This window comes from Paroedura picta, chromosome 2, assembly GCF_049243985.1.
Source record: "Paroedura picta isolate Pp20150507F chromosome 2, Ppicta_v3.0, whole genome shotgun sequence".
NCBI lineage: Eukaryota > Metazoa > Chordata > Lepidosauria > Squamata > Gekkonidae > Paroedura > Paroedura picta.
Window position 1 is genome coordinate 125,655,486 of NC_135370.1, and position 26,133 is coordinate 125,681,618.

Here is a 26,133-nt window from a genome sequence, read left to right on the forward strand (position 1 = left end):
AATAGCTCAACCAAGGTATCTCTAGAAGAAACAATTATCTACAAACATTTAACTCCACAATTACTCAATACATAAGAAAATATTGCAGAGAAGGTTTATGGCCCAGTTGCATAATAGTTTCAGTTATTTTGGGAAACCAGGGGACTGCCTATGGTATTGAAGATTATTGAAGCATCACAAGTATGCAGCTCCAAACAGAATCTAGCAGAAATTGCTCGGTATAAAAGGTAAACATACCGTATCTGGAGAAGCTTTCATGTTACTTATGCAGGTTCGTGTACTTGGAACAAAATGTCTAAATGTGTTAATGCCATTCTATCCACTTTTATGCAGATTTCATGTTGATGTTTTTGTTTTGAAATACAAATCAAAAATATAACTGCTTTGGGTTTTAGGAGAGAAGGAGTAGATATACCTGAAAAAACTATGTGTTTTGATCAATACAGACACTTCAGAAATCATAATCACTGAAAGAAAGCCCTTTATTTTTCCAATATGAAGGTGGTAGTGGAGGTCTTCAAATTCTTCTGAAGAAGAATCTGTAAAATATAATCAGGCTTTTTTAAAATCCTCCTTTAGATGCCATCAATTTGAACAGCTATTCATGGGATAAGATGCTTGAAGGTACTGGTAGAAACTTCTGAATAAAAGTGATTATTATACCAGATGTCTGAATTAGGGATGATTGCTGAATTAGGGATGGGCATGAACTAGAAAATTCCTTTTTGGTTCAGGGAGGTCAAGAAGCAAAGTTAAATATGAACAAAAGAACCTGACTTGAACCACTAGTTTGCACATCTGTTCTCCCAGCCGCAGCTAGAAGGAAGGCCATTTAAATAAACCTATTTGTTTCCTTCCACTTCCAAAGTGGAGAGTAAAATGGAGAGTTTAAATGGCGATCTCTTGGAGGGGGGAGCAAAAGGGTGAGATGAAATGGATTATAGCCATTTAAACCTAACAGCAGACAGTCAGACAATGTTAGGTTTAAATTTTAATCTAGGTTTAAATTTAAGCCTAACATTGACCGTTTATGCACTGGAGGTTTTAGGCTGAACTGCAGGCTGGAGTTTTACTCATGGCAGGTTGCCCCACCTCTTCCATTGCCCCCCCCCCCGGTTACTTGGCTGCCAGTCATTATAATCTAACAGTGGATGAGCATATCCAATGTGTTATTAGGTTGAAATGGCTCACAAGCATTTCATCATTCTGCTTTGCTTCCCCCTGCTTCAAGTGGGGTGAGTAAAAGGGATGGTTTAAATGGCTGGCAGCCATTTAACTGATGAACGTCACTCTTTCCATCTCAAAGTGGAGGGAAGCAAAACTGATCAGTGTAATGGCTGGTAGGCATTGTCAGCTATCTATTTTGCTTCTCCCGCTTTAAGGGGGAAGGTAAACAAATGGTTTAAACAGTCATTTAAACATAACAGTTGATGGATGGACCACCCTGCCCAGCCATTAGATTTAAATGGCCCAAACCAGACAAAAATCCAGGAAATGTTTGGGAAGGCATCTTCCTTGAGCAGACCAGAAATTAGGCCAAATTCATAACAAATTTTTTCTCGTGAACAAATTCATGACCATCCCTATCTTTTCTGATCTAATTTCTGGACTGAGATTGCCTTACTTACTTACTTACTTACTTACTTACTTACTTACTTACTTACTTACTTACTTACTTACTTACTTACTTACTTATTAGTCTGGTGGATGACCTTGGTTAGGAACTAGAAAAGAATAAAACCCTCTAAGCTTATCTGTATCTTTCAGAAATGTTCAGTCCTATCAACTTGACTTAGATGCAGCTTGGAAATAGTGTTTTGTTCTTGAATTGTTCCTGAAGAGCAAGTCATGCAATGTGTTTCTGGAGGACTTGGAATCAGATTAATTAGAATTTCTTGTTTCCAGTGTACTGCTTAGATCTACATGAAATTGCTGGGAAAGATATAGGGAAAGTGTACAGGGTATATTTATTTGTTTTTTTATAATATTTCTTTGCCACTTCTCAACTTAAATGGAACCAAGGTAATATACAGAAATATATAAGCTATTTAGATTCAACATGCCTCCACCTTCTACATAAGCCTATTACAGGTCAAGTCCTGGTTCACTGTGGTCTATGAGATGGCTAATGGGCAAATAAGGTAGACTTTTTCCATGATGGAAAGAAAATTTCTTTCTCATTTCCCCCCCTTTTTTCTATTGATTTTGTAACCTGAAATGATCCAAATTCTTCAGTATGTTGCATTACATACTGTAGTGATCTTGACAGATCCATGACTGTTAGAACCACATTTTTATATCCTTGTGTTTTTACTTCTCTTTAATTTCTGAGATTCCAGCTAATAATTCTTGACATGCTTCTTCGATATTCTTTTGAGTTCTGTCTGCAGATTCTTGAATGTTTCCCTGGAGGTTCTTTCCTCAAAATGTTGCATTTGATGCATTAGTGTTACAATTGCCATTATTCTTTTTGCTCTTGTCTTACCAAAAATATTACACAAAGTCCAAATTCTTCTCATTATTTTAATTTGTTTGGGAGTATCACAAATAGTAGTCTAGTAAATATATCTTCCTATTAGGTCATCTAAGTGGGAAATCTGCCAATCTTTGCTAGTCTGTATGTTGCAGTTTGATTGCTGTATCACAACAGAGCAGAGCACTGACCTTTTAAAATAAACATTTTTCTTCAAAGAAAAAAGAGAGAACGGAGGAAATGAAATGACCATTTGTATAGTCCATAAAAAGGATATTCCATAGGTATAGGTAATAATTTAAAATTTTAGTTTAGGCCTCCCCACCTAAATCAGGCCTATAGAAATGTTTTTTTTAATTATTTTAGAGTTTCTCTCCCTCTTGAGAAAGATCTATTAAATATCTTGTTGATTTTCTATAATTTATATTCCCTGAATTCTCAAAAACTCTTATTAGTGAGTTGCAGTAGTGCTGGCAGTCTGCCAGTCTTCCAAAATGTATAACAGCTCTAGAGTAGGTCTTTCAGAGCTAGCCTAAAGCTCACAATTTTATAAAAAGTGAACAAAAGGTTGGCCTTGGAAATAAATTCTACTTATTCTGTGCTGATCTTGGTATTATTAGAACCCAAGTGGAGCCTGTATAAATCAAGCCCCCTCTGTGATTTCATTTGTCAGCAGAATCTCCCCTGTGGCAAAAGAAATGAGGATAGAGGAATAAATCCTATCTTCTGTGAGATAATTCTAGAGCCTTTTGAAAAACTCTAGTTAGGCTGCCATTTTTCTGGGAGCCCGCTTCATACATTCACATTTTGACCTCTGTGCTACTGTTCTTTAGATTCAAGTGGGTAGCCATGGGCCCCTAAAGCGGCAGAACGAATTTAGAGTCCAGTGGCACCTTTAAGACCAACAAAGTTTTATTCAAGTTATGAACTTTTGTGTGCACATGAAAGCTCATACCTTAAATAAAACTTTGTTGGTCTTAAGGACGCCACTGGACTCTAAATTTGTTATACTGTTCTTTAGGTATATGTTCTTTGCTGATTATTACTGTTTATCAGGTTCTGTCTTTATTTTACCAACAAGCAGGTGCCAAACATACATCATGGGAATATGTATCCATTGCACCATCTAAACTGGAGTACATCTTGATGTGCAGCAAAGTAGCAAATAGATCACAGTGAGTTGGCATGTGGTCAGAATCTAGTTCCCTGGGATTATGATGTAAAACCCGCTGAACCACATGAAAACAGCTCAGTTGTATGTTTATGTTGAGACTCAGTGGTGGTGATGAAGTACTGCCTTTTCACTGTCGCCACTTTTGTGTGCAGTTTTTCTCTGATCAGAAGAGTATAGCTTAGGCAGACTGTACCAGATACCATAATGAAATTAAGATGGGAAAAGCTTTTGTTGGGAATGCTAATTGGGGAAACTTTTCTTTCTTTGGCAAATGTAATACAACGGTTTCTCTTGTGGTTTAATAACTGAGAGTCTTTGATTAACAATCTCTTAGCCAGATAGTAGGCATTTTGAAACATCTCCATTCTACTCCAGTTAATATGATTAAATTAGTTAGTCTTTCTGCTTTGCTCTTGTGATTGCCAAAAGCTAGTTCCAAGACAGAAAGGAGAAAAAGTTAGTGTCAGAAACCCCAAGTATTTCTGCAGTGATCTTATTCTGTTGCTTGTCTATGACCGTTTATGCATTGGAGGTTTCATGCCGTTCTGCAGGCTGGAGTTTTAGTCATGGCAGGTTGCCTCACCTCTTCCTGCACCCACATGGGGAAGCATTTGGCCTAGTGCACCTCATCCATCCCCGATTTGTGCTCCTGCATGAGAGCTGGGGCAGTGAAGTTCCCCGTGCAAAAACGGTTTATGTGTTTAGCTAGCCTGACCTTTGTGCTCTGATGTAATGCAGATGCTTTTGCTTGACATCCCAAGGTCAATTTCCTGCCATTATATTTTATGCCTCTCACTCTCCTTCTAAAATTCCTTACACCCCCTTTTCCTTAGCATCCTGTAGTTTCCACACCATCCTGTTCCTTGAAGCCCAAATGATTATCTCTGTGTTTTGACTCCTTTGAACTGTGCCTGGTTCAAGTTCCCAAGGGAGGGGGAAGAGCTATATTGTTCAACCTATGCTTTGTGAAGCAGTACTGACTATGCTTGCATTTTCTTAATAAAGAAACTTTAATTCCATGAGTTTACTCATTTAGAAATCGAAGTTCTCATATTTAGACTCAAGGTCTATGCTCAAACAGTGTGCTCAAATTGATGTAGTAACTAGAGTGCTTAGTTTAAAGCTGCTATTTCACCACATTTCAATGGGTAACTATGGGACAAATCTTCCAGTCTAATGTATCTGACTTTTTTTAAATAAATGAGATCCTTACATAACTAACTTGGCCACCTTAGAAAAAGTGGGAAACTTTAATACATATAAAATAATTTGCTAAAACCATGTTCTGTAGCAAGATTTAGATAATGCTAAAGGATTATGTGCTTGGAAACAAGTTATATTTATTTACTTTGTTGTTGTTGTTATGTGCGAAGTCATGTCCGACCCATCGTGACCCCATGGACAATGATCCTCCAGGCCTTCCTGTCCTCTACCATTCCCCGGAGTCCATTTAAGTTTGCACCTACTGCTTCAGTGACTCCATCCATCCACCTCATTCTCTGTCGTCCCCTTCTTCTTTTGCCCTCGATCGCTCCCAGCATTAGGCTCTTCTCCAGGGAGTCCTTCCTTCTCATGAGGTGGCCAAAGTATTTTAGTTTCATCTTCAGGATCTGGCCTTCTAAAGAGCAGTCAGGGCTGATCTCCTCTAGGACTGACCGGTTTGTTCGCCTTGCAGTCCAAGGGACTCGCAAGAGTCTTCTCCAGCACCAGAGTTCAAAAGCCTCAATTCTTTGACGCTCAGCCTTCCTTATGGTCCAACTTTCGCAGCCATACATTGCAACTGGGAATACCATAGCCTTGACTAAACGCCCTTTTTTTGGCAGGGTGATGCCTCTGCTTTTTAGGATGCTGTCTAGATTTTCCATAGCTTTCCTCCCCAGCAGCAAGCGTCTTTTAATTTCTTTGCTGCAGTCCCCATCTGCAGTGATCTTGGAGCCCAGGAAAATAAAATCTGTCACTACCTTCATTTCTTCCCCATCTATTTGCCAGGAATTGAGAGGGCCATGATCTTTGTTTTCTTGATGTTGAGTTTCAAGCCAACTTTTGCACTCTCCTCCTTCACCCGCATCAACAGGCTCTTTGGTTCTTCTTCACTTTCTGCCATTAGAGTTGTATCATCTGCATATCTGAGGTTGTTGATATTTCTCCCTGCAATCTTGATACCAATTTGTGGCTCCTCTAATCCCGACTTTCTCATGATGTGCTCCGCATACAAGTTAAATAGGCAAGGCGACAGTATACAGCCTTGCCGAACTCCTTTCTCAATTTTGAACCAATCAGTGATTCCATGTTCAGTTCTCACGGATGATTCTTGACCTGCATATAAATTTCTCAAGAGACAAATAAGATGCTCTGGTATTCCCATCTCTTTAAGAACTTGCCACAATTTGTTGTGCTCCACACAATCAAAGGCTTTAGCACAGTCAATGAAGCAGAAGTAGATGTTCTTCTGGAACTCCCTAGCTTTCTCCATGATCCAGCGTATGTTGGCAATTTGATCTCTAATTCCTCTGCCTCTTCGAAATCCTGCCTGTACTTCTGGAAGTTCTCGGTCCACATATTGCTGGAGCCTAGCTTGTAGAATTTTGAGCATAACTTTGCTAGCATGAGAAATGAGTGCAATGGTGCGGTAGTTTGAACATTCTTTGGCATTGCCCTTCTTTGGGATTGGAATGTAAACTGACCTTTTCCAATCCTGTGGTCATTGTTGAGTTTTCCAAATTTGCTGGCATATTGAGTGTAGCACTTTTACTGCATCATCCTTTAAGATTTTGAATAGTTCAACTGGAATGCTGTCACCATCACTAGCTTATTGTTGCTCAGACTTCCTAAGGCCCATTTGACTTCACATTCCAGGATGCCTGGCTCCAGGTCAGTAACTACCCCATTGTGGTCATCAGGGATGTTAAGCTCGCTATTGTATAGTTCTGTATAATTTTGCCACCTTTGTTTAATCTCTTCTGCTTCTGTGAGGTCCCTACCATTTTGGTCCCTTATCATACCCATCTTTGCATGAAACGTTCTCTTCATATCTCCAATTTTCTTGAAAAGATCTCTGGTCCTCCCCATTCTATTGTTTTCTTCTATTTGTTTGCACTGTTCATTTAAGAAGGCATTCTTATCTCTTCTAGCTTTTCTCTGGAATTCTGCATTCAATTGGATGTATCTTTCTCTTTCTCCCTTGCCTTTCACTTCCCTTCTCTCCTTAGCTATTTGTAAAGCTTCCTCAGACAGCCATTTTGATTTCTTGCACTTCTTTTTCTTTGGGATGGTTTTAGTTGCTACCTCTTGTACAATGTCGCGAACCTCCGTCCATAGTTCTTCAGGCACTCTGTATATCAGATCTAATTCCTTAAATCTATTTGTCACCTCTACTGTATATTCGTCAGGGATATGATTTAGCTCATACCTGAGTGGCCTAGTGCTTTTCCCTACTTTCTTCAATTTAAGCCTAAATTTTGCAACAAGAAGCTGATGATCTGAACCACAATCAGCTCCTGGTCTGGTTTTTATTGACTGTATAGAACTTTTCCATCTTTGGCTGCAGAGCACATAGTCAATCTGATTTCTGTGTTGACCGTCTGGTGATGTCCATGTGTAGAGTCGTCTCTTGGGTTGTTGGAAAAGAGTGTTTGCTATGACCATTGTATTCTCTTGACAAAATTCTACCAGCCTGTGTCGTGCTTCATTTTGTCCTCCAGGGCCAAACTTGCCTGTTATCCCGGTTATCTTTTGGCTTCCTACTTTAGCATTCCAATCCCCCATGATGATAAGCACATCATTTTTGGCGTTGCTTCTATAAGGTGTTGTAGGGCTTCATAGAACTGATCAACTTCATCCTCTTCAGCAGCAGTGGTTGGGGCATAGACCTGGATCACTGTGATGTTGAATGGTTTGCCTTGGATTCGAACTGAGATCATTCTGTCATTTTGGGGATTGTATCCCAAGACTGCTTTTCCTACTCTCTTATTGATTATGAAGGCTACTCCATTTCTTCTGCGAGATTCTTGTCCGCTGTAGTATACCTGATGGTCATCTGAATTAAATTCACCCATTCCTGTCCATTTTAGTTCACTGATTTCTAAAATGTCGATGTTCAGTCTTGTCATCTCTTGTTTAACCACGGCCAGCTTGCCTTGATTCATGGATCTGACGTTCCAGGTTCCTATGGAATAAAAATCTTTACAGCATCGGACTGTCTTTTCGCCACCAGTTACTTCCACAGCTGAGCGTCCTTTCGGCTTTGGCCCAGCCGCTTCATTCATTCTGGCGCTACTCGTACTAGTTGTCTGCTCATCCCCAGTAGCATATTGGACACCTTCCGACCTGAGGGGCTCATCTTCCGGCGTCATATCGTTTTGCCTTTTGGAACTGTCCATAGAGTTTTCATGGCAAAGATACTGTAGTGGTTTGCCATTTCCTTCTCCATTGGATCACCTTTTGTCAGAGCTCTCAGCTATGACCTGTCCGTCTTGAGTGGCCCTGCACAGCATAGCTCATAGCTTCACTGAACTACGCAAGCCCCCTTGCCACAACAAGGCAGCGATCCTTGAAGGGGGATTTATTTACTTAGCTTCATTCAATAATAAATGAGCTCTAAATAATTTGGTGACATTCCTTCTGTAAAATCACTTTACAGTTGGAGAACTAAAACCAGAAGAAAGTAAATGGCTTGCCGGATCTAGAACCGGGGAAGTACTTTTTGGATTTAATTGCATAAATTAACAGTGACTCCACTGTACAAATGCATCTGAGAAACAATATATTCAAGAAAGAAGTTCAGCTTTTTAGTACAACGATGGAATCCTGATCAGATTTCCACAACTGGTGGTAAATTTTTGCTTTAGCTATAGGTAGTTCTCCATCTCTGGAGGCAAAGGAGGCTCTATGAATTTGAGTGAATCACTTTGCTACAAAAATGTTAGAGTAATTTCAAATAGCATTGACATGAAAAATGTAGTACAAATACTCCTCAAGAAATTTCAGTGAAGGTATGTCATGTAGTTATCTTTCTGATTTGTAGATAGATCTGTTTAAACTTGTATGTATTTTATCCATCAGATACTACATAAAGATTCATAGTCAAGAAATCTGTTTTCAGCAGTATGAGTAAATAACTAAAATATACAGGACTAATAAATTGGCAAGCTTAATGTACTACATACAGTTAAAATGTCTGTCCATGTGCTTTTCTTTCTCTTGTTATAGTTGCATTTAAAAGTTGAATTTATTATGTGCTTTCACTGAAATTGATTTAGTTACAGTGTTAGAGAATATTCTAATTTCTGTTGACTTTTGTTGCTCACACTCTCTCTGGCACTATTGTTGCAGTTTTCTTAGTTGCAGGACAGTCCCCTTAAACTGGGCTCTAAATAAATGATCCCATTTTTGTTTATGTTTTTAGATTAAGAGTTCTAGAGAACTCAATAACTTGCAAAACAAAAGAAGCTGCATATTGTAGCTTGGTTCAGATATAATACAAAGGTATGGGTTGATTAAACAAAGTTATTTAATAGTGTAAATCTGTACCACTACATTAACTATAGCTCAACTATATCAAGGATATGAAGTAGGTATATCAAACATAATTAAGTTTAACTGCGGTTTAACATTGAGTGCAAGCACAGTACCTTGACTTACTCTTTGATTTCCTGCTGATACTTCATGCCTACAGAGGCACTTGGTAGGAATGCCTCAAAACAAATCTGTTCTTGCTTCTAGCTAGCTCTTGTTAGCTTTAGGAGTCTCCTGGTCTTGGGCTTCAGGTCTACCTTGGATCATAATCCTAATTTTACCCTTGCCTCTATTAATAATAATAATAATAATAATAATAATAATAATAATAATAATAATAATAATAATAATAATAATAATAATAATAATAATAATAATATGGTCCTCCCTTCTCTGGCAGGCTCAGAATGTGTAAGTATTAAAAATATTCAATATGATGATGATGATGATGATGATGATGATGATGATGATGATGATGATGATGATATCCGTTCAGTCGTGTCTGACCCTCGGCGATTCTATAGGAAAGTCTTCTCTATGCGCCCCTGTCTCTGACTGCTTCTTTTAATTGGTTCGTTGTCATCCCTGTATCGGCTATGATCGTGTCAAGTCAGTGGATTCTTTGGTGACCACATTCCCTTTTGCCATTGACAATGCCGAGCATTAATTATTTTTCTAGCGAGTTTGATCGCATGATGTGTTCAAAGTGAGTGACCTTTAGCCATAATCCCTTCTAATGACATAGTTGGTTTGCTCCTCTTTAAAACTATCATATTGGTAACTTTGGCTGTCCGTGGTATTCACAGCATTCGTCTCCAACACCATAATTCAAAAGCATCTGTTCTCCTCCTTCCTTCTTCACGGTCCAGCTTTTGTATCCATCGGTTGTTATGGGGAAGACAACAGCATTGACTAGCTGGCAGTTTGTATTAAGGCTGATATCCTTACTCTTCCATATTTGGTTTATGCCTAACATTGCGTTACGGCCTAGTGTTATTCGCCGTTTGATTTCACGGCTGCACCCACCACTTTGATTGATCATAGAGCCAAGAAAGATGACATCATCAATACATTTGATGTTCTCGTTATCAATACAATACATTCCAGTAAATTAATTAAATAAATCTAATTTAGGTTTCAAAATTAATTAAACAGGTGAAAAACCACTTCTTGGTGTTTTGGCAGATTTCTTCAAGAAAGTTCTCAACTGAATTTTTATATTGGGAGGTCAGTATTTTGTTGGTGGTCAGAATTTCGAAGAATCAATGATGGTGAAAGATTGGGAATACTTATGGTGCAAAACAATGAAATTCACAAAATGTCAGGCCTTCCAGTTAAATTGGTATAAAATGTTTTTTAGATGGCATCTGACTCCTAAAGTAATTTGTAAAATGACTAACCAAAATGATGGCAAATGTTGGAAATATTATGAAACAGTAGGGTCCTTTTTCCATATGTGGTGGAATTGTAAACTGGTTAAAAATCTTGGATAAAAGTACATGCCAAATTACAAACCATGTTGAAATGTAAATTTGCTGGTCTCAGTTGTAGGCCTGGTCTCAACTGTAGGCTTAGTCTTACAGGTCCTCCAGAATTGTTTGAAATCCTGGAAGGCCCAGATCTCACTAGATGTATTCCATCAGGCTGGGGCCAAGGCTGAAAAAGTCCTGGCTCTGGTTGAAGCTACTTTTACTTCCTCGGGGCTGGGGAACCTGAACAGGTTTTGATCATACTATCTTAGTGTTCTCAGGGAGGTGTAGCAGAAGAGGCGGTCCCATAAATACAGAGATCCTAGACAGTTTAGGCCTTTGAATGTAAGGATCAGAACCTTAATCTTGATTCGGTCTCCAATTTGGTGCCAGCAGCTGGGAGAGCACTGGTGTAATATGTATTTTACATGGGATCCTGGCAAGGTCCTGAACTATTGGAGTTTCCAGAGCAACTTTAAGAGTAGCCCTGTGTAGAGTGTGTTACAGATGTCTAATCTGACCACTGCATGGATCATGGTGGCTAGATCAGGTGTTGAGAGGTACAATGCAAATTGTCATGCCTGGCAAAGGTGGTAAAATGCCTGTTGAGTGACATTAGTGACCTGGACCTCCATAGATAAGGGAAAAAATAGTCTGTGAGTAACTAGGTTTACCAATCAAAATATGAATATTATAATACAATAAATTAGAATGTTAAATAACCTATAACATCAATCATTATAAACACATTGACACATAAACAATAGGGCTGAAAATGAACACAGTTCCGAAGTGAAATATTTAGAACAGGGGACAGTCATCCTTTCAACAAAAATAAATACAACATGAAGCAAAATATACAAACAACATTACAAACATAATATTCAATAATAATCATAATACACTAACATACATAGCTTTGGTGGTTAAATGTCATCTATGTAAGAAGTATGAGGAGGGGTGAAATGTGTCAGATTGATGGTGGTCAAAGTTTTTAAACAGATTGTCAAAAGCTACGAGTTACACTACCTCTCTCCCCCCCCCCCCCACACACACACATACACATACTGGCCCAACTGGATGACATCCATCTTAGCTGGATATAACTTCAGGTGCCTCAGTTGTGAAACCCAGCTGGATGAGGGGGCACATATAGATGTTAAATGACTTCAGGGAGAGAATGACTCCCTGTGGAACCCCACATATTAGGGCTTGTTGTTGGGAGGTTCTTTCCTCTAGTGCTACCCTTTGTCCCTAACCTTGAAGGAAAGACTGCAGTCATTGTAAGGCTAGGCATTGCCTTAGTAGCCCATGGCCTATAGTGTTGAATGCTGCTGTCAGATCAAATAAAATCAGTAGCATTGACCTGCCTAGATCCAGTTGCCTCCAGAGATCATCTGTGAGGCTGATCAGAGCCATCTCCACCCCATAACCAATCAAAAGTCAGACTGAAATGGATCAAGAGGCAAAGTTTCATCCAGGAAATTCTATAGCTGTCCCATGACCATACATTCAACTGCTTTACTCAGAAACGGCAAGTGCAAGACCAGGTGGTAGTTGCCTGGTTCATATGGGTCAAATTCTGATATTTTTTTTCAAAAATAGACTAACCATGACCTCCTTTAAACTCTCCAGGAAAGTCCTTGAAGCCAAGGACAGATCATCTTCTGGAGAGCGACCTAAATCTCCTCACAGCTGATTTTCACCAGCCATGAGGGACATGGTTCTAGGGGGCATGTGACTGGCCAGACAGCTGCCAATATTTCTTTTAGTGGCATTCATATGAGTCTTACAAGATGTTCTTGATGCTTCATCATGAGTTTTCCCTCACTCCAGTCATCTCAGTTCCTGTTTCTGTTCATGCATCTCCAATGTATGCCATGGAGCTGGCTTGATCAAGAACAGAGAGGGGGTCAGGGAACAAGCTTGTCAGTGGCATCAGAAAGAGGGACTATGCAGTCTTCCACTAGCTATTATTCCTAGCTCCACCACCATTGTCTCTCAGGATGGGATGAAGATTAGAAGGGGGTGCAAGCTTTATCATATCTCCCACCACTTCATTTGACCTATCTTCTCCCACCACCATACTTCTCTCATCCCCCAGTTATTGAGATCCTCAGCTTTCTTATTATTCATCTACCCCTTCACCTTCTTTCACCCACTCTCTTCTCAACAACCGTAATATTATTTTAAAAAAAAACAATTTCCTCTCCCTCTACTATAATAATACAAAGCCTAATAAGTTGTTGTTGTTATGTGCCTAATAAGTAATACGGTCTAATAAATTAGAATAGGGCTATCATCCTCCAACAGTCTCTTTTTCCATGAGGACTCTCACGTCAGCTTTTAGTCTGACAGCAAGCTAAAACTTCATAATGGGTAGGCAGGTAATTATGTGTGGAGGGGATAAACAATAGGGTTCTTATTACAGCACACAATAACAGCCACAATTTGGGGCACTGTAACATTTAACACTGCAAAGCGAGGTGGACAGTAGCAGTGGAGGCTGTCCCAACTTGAAGCTAGTCACTGGCTGGGGACCAAAACCAGATCGAAAATGAACTGGTGGTTCGGTTCAAGTCACAGCAAGTCAACCAATTATGTTGGTTAGCCAGGCAGCTTCCTCTAGACCCTAGTACTGCAAGATGGACATGCCATAGCAGACCAAGGGTCATAATTGGCACGGCACAAGAGCACATTAAGGTAAGCTGCAAGCCACGGCTACCTCCAGAGTCCAGGTGCCATAACTGGACAGCAGCAGGACTGAAACAAGTTGTAGCAGCCATAAGTCACAAATCCCCTCAGCTCACACACCACACCCTGATGATTGAATAATCTAGGACAAGAGTGGGGTTGCCAATGCAGGCCTCATTACAGCTGCCAGATGGATGAGCGCCAACAAATGGTGGTTTGGCTATAAAATACCTGAGCCACTGCTGGTGGAGACTAATGCTTCCCTGAGGCCCAGTCACCACTGCTGGTAGCAATAGTTGTAGCTCAGTAGTTGGGCAACAAATGATGGTAGTGGGCAGTCCTGCTGTAAACCTAATGCAGTGCTTCTCCAAAGCCCAGGTGGCAGTGAACAGTGATAGAGCAAGACAGACAGCAACACAGTAGGCTTCTTCTATGTACCCCCAAGATAAAAATAAGCACTGCCAACAGAGCCCTGGCCATCAATGCCACTGGAATCCTGGTTGTCTGAATAGCCTATGCTCAAATCATGAAGTTTACATTTATTACAGTGAGACAGTGGACTTACGGGGGTGGGGGGGAGGAAGCTAATTCCCTACTCTGGTGTTTTCTGTCTCTTTTAACGTCTAACTAGTTTGAGCTAGTATTCATAGATGTTACTGCCTGGTACTTCCTTTTATTGGAGATATACTTGTTAATATTGCAAAACTGCATACTTAGGAAAACATAGAAAAGTACACTTGAGGACCGTTTACGCACTGGAGGTTTCATGCCGGGCTGCAAGCTGGAGTCATGTCAGGTTTCCCCACCTCTTCCTGAACTCACACGGGGGAGCATTTGGCCTGGTGTACCCCCAATTTGTGTTCCTGCATGGGAGCTGGGGCAGTTATGTTCCCAGTACGTAAGCAGGTGAGTATATTTATTTATTTATTTATTTATTTGACTTTTATACTGCCCATCCTGGTGGTATTCAAAAAAGATAAAACTTTTATTGAGAAGGTAGTTTCACATCCCCTTTGTAGTAGAAATGAGATAAAATAGAATACTTTTTCCTATCACAAAAGGCTAGCTAATCCAGCTTCATGGATGAGTGTGCCTAGGCATGTTTGGCATGATCTCATAGGAAAGACCCACAGAAGCATCTTGCCTGCTGCAGAAGAGAGAGGGAGAGAACACAAAGGACTCAGGAGGAACAGGTGTCAGAGTGAAGCTCCCAGCTTAGAGAATGAGAGGCATTCTGTTCAGATAGAAGATAACACATATACACAATCTTCTTGTAGTGCAAAGATAAATACAGTGACCTCTAGTGTCTAGGAATGCTGAGTCACATCTACTCCAACAGCTTTCTCTGTTCAGTAAGGTGCATTTAACAAAATTCACCTGTGTGTTATATAAATGGAAATTGCAACAATGAAGTTTTACTGAGGCAAGATCAGCCTAATCTTGGTTTTGCTAACTATCCACACCTTAAAATAAATTATGTTTTTGTGTGACATCTGAACTGACCCTGTGTTGTAATATTTTGTTTAGTTTTAAAACTTGCATTTAACTTACATTTGCAAAACCAGAAGACATTTTGTTATATGCACAATAAAGTTTTAATTTGAGCAAATGACTGCGTATGTAAAGTGCATGCAATTACAAAGACCCCATAGGATTTTTAGAAGAAATGAGTAAGCAGAGGTGGTTTGTCATTGCCTTCCTCTGCAACGTCTTTCTTGGTGACCAAGTACTGTCCTGCTTCACTTCTGAGATCCACCAAAATAAGGTAGTACTATACCACATCCTGTGTACTGATTAAGGCGTGGGGAGTTCTCTGATACTTCCCCACAGACACAGTGGTTCCCATGTGCTCAGCACACACACTGGTTTATGTGGGTATATGTGTAAGATGTGCAATAGGCCACTGGGGAAAATGGGAGGTCTGGAAACACTGGAGTATGAATGGTTTGCATTACATGAAATTAGAAAATTGGATTTTGAGGGGCATACAAACTATCTCTTGGCACGTGCACACAAACTCATTTTTCTTAATAACCTTTTCTGTTGCCCGCATAGGCAGCTGTGCATCTAGCTATGCAGGGGTTCTCTTAAGCCTTCCAGAATCACATGTGCACTATGTCTATCTCAGAGATGGCCTGGATTGTACCTAGGATGTTATAGAAATCTGTAAATGTGAAACCATTATGATTTAATTATACTAGAGAGAAATTACCTCAATACTAGACTGAGAAAAAAGATGTGTAGGCATAGCTTTATACAGCCATTTGGCAGACATCCATTCTCCAAGCAATGTCTGCTACGTCAGGGATGCCTAAAATATACCCATTTGAATGAGGTCAATATGCTGTCAGCCAAACAAAATTGGATTGCAAACTGAGCAGAAAGGTTTCCATGCTATTTATATCACAAATACAATGGAAAAAATCTGTTTACTGTAGTTAAGACTAAGGAGTACCAGTCTGATGAATAAAATCAGAGTCCAGTAGCACCTTTAAGACCAACAAAAATTTATTCAAGGTGTGAGCTTTCGAGTGCAAGCACCTTCGTCAGACTAAGAGCTGACCATCATAACAATAGGAATATATAAGCAAAAATTAATCCTGTTACATTAGTAAACTGTGTCACAGCATACACACAGCCACATGATAATTCCCTGCCAAACCAGCCAATCAGACCCCTCGAACCCATTTGTAGTTCACAAAGACATATCAGAAATAAAACTGTCAAAGCCAGTGATCCATGGCTCACACCCTACTATTTACTGCTGGCCCCATCTGTCTCCATACCAGTGTGAAACTTTTTTACCAGTAGAAGCTAAGCTGGCAGCTATCTTGTCCTGGGACCAGAAAGTAGAATTCAAAATTACATTATATAGTACTAACAGACACATAATCCCAATTAAAATAAATTGTGAGGAATGTGGATACACAAGTTAAATAAGGTTAGCATGCATAGTGAGATAAAAAAATCCTTTGTCCTTGTTGAGTCCAGGGTATGTCAAAATATTGAGTGTTGTAATAACTTGCATTTCTGCAATCTCCCTTTCTAGCCGGTTCTTGAAGTTTCTTTGTAATAAAACAGCTACTTTATAGAATGTCCTTTATAGAATGTCCTGGAAGGTTGAAGTGTTTCCCTACAGGTTTTTCAATCTTGTGGCTTTTGATTTCAGACTTGTGTCCATTAATTCTTTGGTGGAGGGTCAGCTCATCACTACTTCAAGACATCTGGTTAATGAGTCAGAATGGCTGTCCATCATGAGGAAAAGCTGGGTGTCATCAGCAAATTGATGACATCTCAGTCCAAACCTCCTTATTAGCTGAGCTAGAGGACACATAAAGATATTAAATAGCAAGCATTAACCTTTCTCCCCCAAATATTTTTGGTTGAATTACGTAGTCTTTCTTAGCAGAGATACTTATTGTATTTTAAATGCCATAATGTGTGCCAGATTAGTGATCAGTCGATACTGGAAAAAGGACCATAACTCTAAATAAAGAGTGACAGTTGGAAAAAACTGAAAGAATGTGTATGTTACATAATTACACAGTGAAAAGTTAGATAAATTGAAGGATGTTCTGACTAAGGGTAAACTGAACTTAATGTATGAAAAGAAGAACTGATTGGCACATATATGGAATTTAAAATTATAAATGCCCTAGTTTTCTATAATGAAATTATAATGTATCCAATTGTTGGGATAGAATTATAAGTTGCTGCAACCTGTGAGACCTTAGCACTATGCTATCTTAATTTTTCTATTTAAGCGGTAGGAAAATAAAAGTTGAAATCAGAAAACAAATTTTGCAGTAAATAAAAGAAAATATATTATTTGGACAGAAGAAGCAGTCACATTCAGAAGGACTACCAGCATATTTGGATTTCAAGTTAAAATTTACAATATTAAAAATACTAAACTAATATCCAGAAGGGAAAAAAATTAATTGAGCATACTCATCAGGAAATCCAGAACAGTAAATGTTCTAGATTCACTACTCACTAGTAAATATGGAAAGAAGCCGTATGAACCCTTTCCCCATAAACCTTATTTCTAGGTGCTTACTCATGGGTGGATCTGGCACCAAGGAAAGTCCATCCTGTTCCATTTATCTATTTACTTATTTTTATGTACGGCCCTCCCTTTTAGCTCAGGGTGGTTTACATTATAACTCTTATAGGCAGTACAGTACAATGAACATTAAATATAAATTTGTATTAACAGTGAAACATGTATCAACAATGTGATATAACAGTACTTAATAGCAGCAACAACAAACAGTGTGTTATAACAGTACAACAACACAACAACACAAGTTTGGTCTTTCTGCACTGGCTTTTTATTCGTGCAGATTATGGGGCCTCTAGTTGGTGGTTAGTAGCTTGTTCACCTATCTTAGCCAAATGCCTGGTGGAAGAGCTCCTTTTTGCAGGCCCTGCAAAATTGTTTTAGCTCCGGCCGGGTCCTGATGTCCTCTGGGAGCTCGTTCTACCAGGTGGGGACTAAGACTGAGAAAGCCCTAGATGCCATGTCCCCGCTGCCGCCTCCCGTCTCCCAGAAGTTGCCACAGCCACCAGGGCCTGCAGCTGAGCCAGCTCTGGCAGAAGAGAGAAGGGCCTCTGAATGTGCAGCAGGGGAAGGCAGCATAAGTCAGCCAGGCTCTTCCCAAGAGGCATCTTTGGTGCATCCACAGATGTCTTTCAGCCCTGATCGCTCACCTTAGCGACACAACTGAAGCAAAAGGGTGGCATTTGCGGGGCCCAGCTGGGATAGCTCATGGGGAGGATGAGAGTCCTCCCCCAGGTGCAGCCAATTAGCTGGGCTGCTTTTAGGAGATACAGCAGCAGCTCTTCAGTGTGGGTACAATCTATGTAGAAACCCTCCGGCTTGGATTCCTTGATCTGCGAACGTCTGACTCCCATCGGCTTCCCTGACTCCTGGCAAACGGCTTTTTGACTATGCATCTGGTAATTGGACTGGCTTTGTTGAATATGTTCTTATCTGGACTCTGACCTTGGCTTTCCCTCGACTACTCTGCCTCGCCCTTAACTCTGCTTGCTTTGATTCCTAACGACTTGGACTAGACTTTGACTTTATTCTGATGTGGACTCCAGCTAGGCTCTGCAGCCCAGGCACCTCCTGCCCCTGGGTGAGGCCAGCTAGGGCAGCATACTAGCTCTAATTGTTGACAGATGAGCTTCCCTGGGGCCAGGGATCATCAGTTTATTGGTGTTTGAGGAGCATAAAGGTCTTGGAGGGGCATAGGTGGAGATGCAGTTTCTCAGATACTCATATGAGCCCAGACTGCATATGGCCTTGAAGGTAATTACAAGAACCTTAAGCCTGATCCGGTAGTCAGCTGGTAGCCAGTGCAGCTGTTGGAGTGTGGGCTGAATATTGGCCATCCAAGGTGTTCCTGTAAGAACTCTGGCTGCTGTGTTCTGCACCAGATGAAGTTTCCAGGTCAGGGATAAGAGTAGGCCCACATAGAGTGAGTTGCAGAAATCTAGCCTAGAGGTAACCGTTGCCTGGATCACTGTGGCTAGGTGTTCTGGGGCCAGGCAGGGTGCGAGTAGCTTGGCATAGGTGGAAGAATGCCAGATGGATTACTTTTGTGATCTGTTCCTCCATGGTAAGATTCCTGGCCAAGCATGCAACTGACAGTTGCAACCCTTCCAGGTTGGGGAGTCGCGCTTCCTCACCTGGCCCTTTCCTACCAAACCACAGGACCCCCATATTTCCAGGATTAAGCTTCAGATGGCCTTGCTACTACTTCAAGATATCTGGCTAATGAGTCAGAACGGTTGTCCATCATGAGGAAAAGCTGGGTGTCATTGGCGTATTGATGACATCCCAGTCCAAACCTCCTTATCAGCTGAGCTAGAGGACACATAGATACTAAATAGCAAGCAGATATACAGCATCCCTTCAACAGGTACAAATCAACTGGATGGGCAGTATGTGGCAAGTAGCAGCAAGGAGCCCTCATACATCCCCCCCCTTTTTTTTACAGAAAGGATCAGCTTCTTATCTGTTCCACTTAATATTTCTGGTAAGGCCTAGGAGGAGGAGGTGGCTTAAGTGCCATTCAGCATTTAACACCTGCCCAAGGTGGCTATCCCACACCTAAGTGCCTTCTCCTCCAACCAGCTTGCCTGTCTGTCCAGTGGCCAGCTAGTCGTCTTCCATCCCCCACCCCTGACCACCCTCTCCTCCTTCCACTTTCCTCCGAGACTCAGAGGCTAAGAACACTAGAGGAGCCAGCCTTTCACCAAGATCCCTGCTGCATGAGAGCTGCCCCTTACCAGTGAGTTCCCTGCCCGAGGGCTTCCAGCCTTCAGCCTTTCTAGGTTCTGGGGGGAGAGAGGGAGAGGCCATCTGCAGAGTTCTTCCACCCCACTCCTCAATCTAGCGCCCGTTGTATTCCTGAATGCAATGGGCTTTGTCCCTAGCTGTGAAATGTAGCACCAGCTTGTGATGGTGAAAAACAATGCTTCTGTTACCCAAAAAGAATGCAGTGTTGGTATAGTAATTAAAAGGAGTGGACTCCAATCTGGAGAACCGGGTTTGATTCCCACTGCTCCACATGAATCCTGCTGGGTGACTTGGGCCAGTCAGTTCTCTCAGAACCTTCTCAATCCCACCTTCTCAAGGTGACTGCTGTGGGGAGAAAAAGGGAGCATAATTGTAAGCCACTTTGAGACTTCTTCGGAAAGAGAAAAGCAGAATATAAAAACCAACTCTTCTTCTAAAAAGTAGCACCTAAATTGCTCTGTGGGCTTTTTCACTATAAGATCAACTTGGCCACTATTCTGATGCTGTACAGATGGAATAGATACATACATATTCTGAAATTCACTATAGTAAATGTCACATGAAGAGGATAAAACTGTTTAGCTGTGCTTGCTTCCTTTTCCATTTTCAGTGTTGCATGGCCCATACATATTTAATAATCTCATTGCCTTATTGATGTCTATTTATCAAGGTAATTTTTCTTTTGAAGTTAAGAATGGGCCTGAATTCAGTTGAAGGGCTCCCTGGATTGCATGGTCATTGTTTATGGCAGTTTTATTTGTTTTTTTCATCTTGCATTATCTTTGAAGCCATTTTAGAACTAACTTGATCTTCGAAGTGTCACTCAAGGGCAAAATAAAGGGGTCTCAGTATATAAATTAGAGTTGAACTATTTTATAAATGCTTAGAAAAGCATTTAATATATAGATATTAATGCTTAGAAAAGCAGAACTGTGTGTGTAAGTGCAGAGGCCCTGTTGTCAGTTCTGGCTCCCAGAGATATGGTTCTTCTGGTTAGAGCTGCCAGAGCAGTCCCAATGACACAGGGCTTTCTGAACAGAGACCAGGGTCCATAGGCAAAGTAGGTTGAAGTCTAGGGCCTCAAAATCTAGGGGGCCTTCAGCCAAGGTGTGTAGTATTTTTCTTACACATGCTATCATAATGCACTGCTCTAAACAACATTTCAGTAATTATCCTTGCACTCCATTTCAGAATATCACTTTCTTAAACAGGTATCTCAAAACTAGTGTAACTCAGCAGTAACCCAGCAAAAAATCATCAAAAAAATTAATTTACAATATTTATTCCATGTGCTGGTCACTTTTTACATTTGGTGGGCCATTCAGCTATTGATTGCTGCCTTGATGCAGTGAACTGTTTTGGTGTTATCAATGAAATCTGTACCACCTTTTCATCTTCCACAAAGAGATGGGCAATTGTAAAACTATTTTTGCAACTTCAGTCAAAAGTGCCTAAATATTGTCAGACATTAGGTGGGAGGCACATGGAAAAGCCATAAAAGATATTTTGGAAAGTTATAGTGTTATCACTGATGCCCTCAGTCATTTGTACTCTGTTGTCAATGGGGAAGGGTGATGCCAGGCTTCAAGCTAGGAGTATTTTGCAGAAAATGGAAGAACTGGAATTTGTGTTTATGCTGCATTTTTAGACCTTTATGCTATGCCATTTACATAAGTTCAGCAAAGCCATTCAGAAATCAAAGTTGTTATTGAGTTCTTGGGCAAGTTTGTACAGTTCACTTCAGGCTTTCTTAAGCAAAATTAGAGAAGATTTTGATGAGCAACAAGCGAAAGACACCTTGCCAAATCTCAACTACAGACCTTTCACAAGGAGACAAACAGTAAGGAATTCACAAGGAAATTATGAAAGTCACCTGGTTCTGATGCTTTGGATGAACTGTCTTCAAGAGACACGTTTAGGATAAAATCCTTTATTCCCATACTAGATGCACTTCAAGCTGATTTAAAAAGAAGAACTACTGTGTACAGTATATGTTGCACCAATGTTTTCCTTTCTTGCTAATCTGGCAGCATCTAAGAGAGAAATGCAGTAAGATGTTGAACAATTGATGGAAGCATACCCAGAAGATGTTGACCTGAAATCTTACTGATAAACTTTTGCACTTTCACTTGTATGTGAGGCAAAACCCTAGGCCTGCAGAAGAGGACTCTCTGTATCACACAGACCTTTATCAAATTATATACAAAGAAAAATTCCCTACAGGGAAGCAATCTTGTGGCTATTTCTTAGCTTAATGGTCACTAACTGCTCAGGAGAGAGGCCTTTTTCAAGATTCAAAAGAATTTTAAGGGCCACAATGTCTTGAGATGTCTGCACTGAGCATTCTGTGAAGGGAAAGTCACAAACTTAGAAAAACAAAGTTTGATGAACCTTTAGATCAGCGGTCCCCAACCCTCAGTCCAGAGACCAGTCCCAGTCCGTGGATCAGTAGGTACCGGGCTGCAGCTGCTACCTCGGGGGCTGCCCTGGCACTCTGCTGCCGGCTCACCTTTGGTGCTCTCCAGTGGCCACCATGGCTAGGGCTCCCCCTCGGCGTGGCATTGTGCAGTTGCTGCTGGTAGTGCCCCCCAGCGGGTGACAGGAAGTCAGGGGCACCGGCGGGAAAGCAAGTGGAGCAGGGGCTCAGCGGCAGTGGCAACATCCCTCAGCAAAAGATGACCCCCCCCCGGGCCTCAGTAAAATTGTCAAGCGTTGACTGGTCCCCAGTGATAAAAAGGTTGGAGACCACAGTTTTAGATGATTTTTCTATCAGGAAGACTTGAAAAAACTTTTTATTCTTAGTGTATTTGATGATTGTAGTAAATTTCTTATTGTGCATTTAAAAACCAAGTATTTAATGACAACATAAAGTAGGATCTTTATCTTATTGTCACTGTCAGGTAGTCATTACCATCTTCTTATCACTTCCCAGGCTATAAAATTTATAAGCTAGAAGTTTTTTTTTCAAGAAAATAGCAGTCAATTTACAATTTAATTTTCCTAAAAATTCCTTCTTATTCCACAAAATGTTCACAAAGTTCAGTTATCGCAAAAAGTTTTTTACAGAGTTAAGTTTAACATTTATGCTTTTTTTGCAATCACTATGGTGTTTAACAATACAATCTTATGTTTTTTAGAGGAATTGTGAATGACAGAATTCTACACACCTGTCATGCTCAGCTTTATTCAGTTTTGTTTAAAACATTCTCCCATCTTCCTTTAGTTGTAAGGGTGAGTGAGGGATTGGGGGGTCTTACAAGTGGAATAGCCTAGGGCTCCTCTTCATCTGAGAAAAGTTAGCTGGTATGCTCATCAAAGTGGCTGATGGCTCCATTATACAGCACCCAGACATTATCTTCAGTCAAACTGCTCCTCATCAGGGATGGCAGCATTTTATTCTTGGAATGCGGTCTAGATACCTGACTTCATGGCATTTGCAATGGGCTGCTTTGTTGGCTGCAGTAGTAGGAGCTTTGGCAGGGACGGGGCGATTAACCCAACTCTTGTGGTGATTTGAGCATTGGGCCAGATCAAGTGGGAGGAGAATTGTCTGTGTGTCCTCTTCCCCTGCTTTGGTAAGGGCTTGCTGTTCCACATTTGTGCCCCCAGCGGGTGGGCTGGGGGAATGGAATCATCTTGAATGGTAGGTGGGTTGCTCAAATTTGGATTTTTCCTTATGTTGCACCAGTGTTTCTGTGCCTGTATTCGGTAAAAACTGTGGCCCATTCTTTCCCCAGTCATGTCTATGGTGTTGCTCTTCTCCTTCATTCTCAGTCTTCTGCTTCTAGGGCAAGCAGTTTGAGCTGCTACTGTATAAACATGTATTAACAGTGTACATAAAATGTACATTAGATGGAACACATCTGTCAATCAATTTATCATATGTTAATTCCACACTTCCTTCATGGAAAGTAGAACTGCTTCCACTCTGGAATTCTCTCTGTTGTTACACTGCGTTATATAGAATTTAAAGTTCAAATACAAGTTATTGACTTATAAGGGGTGAGGAGAGAAGGGGGATGAGATAAGATTACCCCCCAGAGAAGGGGGTGGGGTGAAGACTAATATAGATAGGGTGAGAGGAGAAGGGGGTGAGGGAAGGAAGCAAAGATGGGTAATCACCCTCTCCAAAGTTTCTTGAGGATCCCAACTTGTACTTCATAAATTTAAAAAATCCAATTCTAAAGACTATTTTTAGTATTTTCTTTTAAATTCTGCTACTTGTATCAAAATAGACTCAATGGTGTGTCCATAATGTTCACTCTCATCAGTTAAAATTTGACAATGATTAATCAATTTGTTTAATTTATTTCATTTAACCGGTTAAACTGATAGATTAAAGCTTGCAACCCTGGTTGACAGTGATCCAAATAAGTAAGACAAGGCTATGTCTATAATACCAAATTTCATCACAGCTCGCTGTTCATATTTTGGCTTCCAGATAGTCACTGCAGGTTTATTAAGCTATTCATCATCCCAAGTGGATAAGAAACACGCACTGTCTGCATGTCTTCTATTTGAAGAGTGCTTTGATCTTACTGATCATGTGTAAGACCTAAGTAATTTGGATTTCCTTGAGAAATCTGTACCAAATGAGATTGTAGTAATTGTTTAACATATGCATGGTTGAAGTATTTTGTGGCCAGGGGTTACTAACCATTTTCCAACCAAATTCCATTTCAGTCAGTTGAGCAATTTGACAGTTATACATGCCTCCTTGTAGTATAAACCTAAGATATTTGCCTTTAGCAGCAGATTATGTGGAATGGAACTCTCACAGAGGCTAATTTTAGTGGTATGAGTGTAACATGACTCTGTGCCCTGAGTTTATAACTCACTGCTGAAACTCGTGTTCAGTAATTTTGAGAGAAAGAATGGAGTTTCTTTCATAAATTTTAGTTAGCTTATATTTATTTTACTTTTATTTTTGTTGTTTTTACTCAGTCTGCTTGTTTAATCTTTGATTACAGGCCACTAAAGAAGTAATAGAACGGGAGGCCCCAGGGATGGCCTTGGCAATGCTGATGGGATCACTTAATGTTACACCTCTGGGCATGCTTTCTAGGTAAGAATGTTAACAAAAAATAACAAAATGAAATCTTTCTTCAGAAATATTTAAGGTGGTGGAATGGTTGCATTGAGTGATACACTGATTCTTGGCCACTTTCTTACTTGAAAGTTCATTACTCTCATGCCTATTGAATTACTTTTAGGTAGTTCTGGCATGTGCTGTTAAACAGGGCTCCCCCCCTCCCTCGGGAAGTATTTTATCTTGGAGCTTCCTCTACCTGTCAACATATAATACTACACATTTATACAACTCTTTAGTGTTCAAAGTACTTTTAAGAGTAGGTCAGTATTAGAAGCTAATGTTGCAATTTGTGGCTATGGGTGAGACTAAACAGTAAAAGTCGCATCTGCATTGCACCGAGATTTTGTTTCTGCCTTGACTTCCAAGCAGCAACAGTGGGTTTTTTTGCAGGGGGTATGGGGGAGAACATCATCCTCTAATCCACTTTGTAAGCTTTTCCCAGTACGTTCTTTTTCAAACCTGGTTTGGGATAATTTTTCAAGATAGAACACAGTCCATTAGCCCTTTATCTGGATGGAAAGGTAGGTATTTTCTTTAAACTACATTGGTACCATTTTCCTTTCATTAACCTCTTAGAGGGATATTTCTCTTTTCTCTGCAATGAACACAATTACATTTACTTAAAAGAAAACAGGGATATGAAGGGTGGAACTGATGAGGGCAGAAAGGCAAAGTCTACATTTTGTAAATAAGTATGATGGCTAATGGAGGAAAGGGCACACAAAACTCCCTTGTGGATGCTCCATTCCAATGTGAATGTCTGTGTTTGTGTTTGTGGCAGTAATGACAGGGAAACTAAGAATCCCAACTGTGTGGATGCAGTCAGTGGGCTTTTTAAATGTTGCCTAGTGAGTTCATGGCTAATGGGAGATTTAGGCCAGAGACTAAAACTCACAGCTTGAATTTTTCATTAATATTCCTATCCTACCTATGTAGGCTATTACTACTATTATGTCTAATAATGTTTTATTTATATTCTTCCGATGCTCAGAGCAGGTAACAAACTTAAAACAGTGTTTTCTATAATGTGGCCAACAAAAATATCACTGTATTATTTCTGGATACTGGGATTATTGATTGGTAGTTAACTTTTGCAATAGTTCTGTTTTAAGATGGCAAGAAATTAACCAACTTTAATTCTTAAAAGCACCTTTGACTAGCTTGCAGATTCATAGAATCATAGAATAATAGAGTTGTAAGGGACCTCATGGGTCATCTAGTCCAACCCCCTGCACTATGCAGGACACTCACATCCCTATCGCTCATCTACTGTAACCTGCCACCCATTTGCCTTAACAGGATCAGCCTCTCCGTCATATGGCTATCTAGCCTCTGTTTAAAAATTTCCAAAGATGGAGAACCCACCACCTCCCGAGGAAACCTGTTCCAATGAGAAACCGCTCTAAC

The 26,133-nt window shown here is 40.4% G+C and overlaps 1 protein-coding gene across 12 annotated transcripts in view; it reads left to right on the plus strand.

Annotated features, from left to right (window-relative positions):
* GPHN (gephyrin) overlaps window positions 1–26,133 on the plus strand; it is a 357,972-nt gene that overhangs the window by 188,847 nt on the left and 142,992 nt on the right. For 11 of the 12 annotated variants that reach the window (XM_077322479.1, XM_077322482.1, XM_077322474.1 and 8 more), the window contains one exon: window positions 24,605–24,699. The exons of the other annotated variant lie outside the window; for it this stretch is intronic. In XM_077322479.1, the coding sequence (XP_077178594.1) occupies window positions 24,605–24,699 (95 nt within the window). The remainder of the gene's footprint in view (window positions 1–24,604; window positions 24,700–26,133) is intronic. 12 annotated transcript variants of the gene reach the window in all.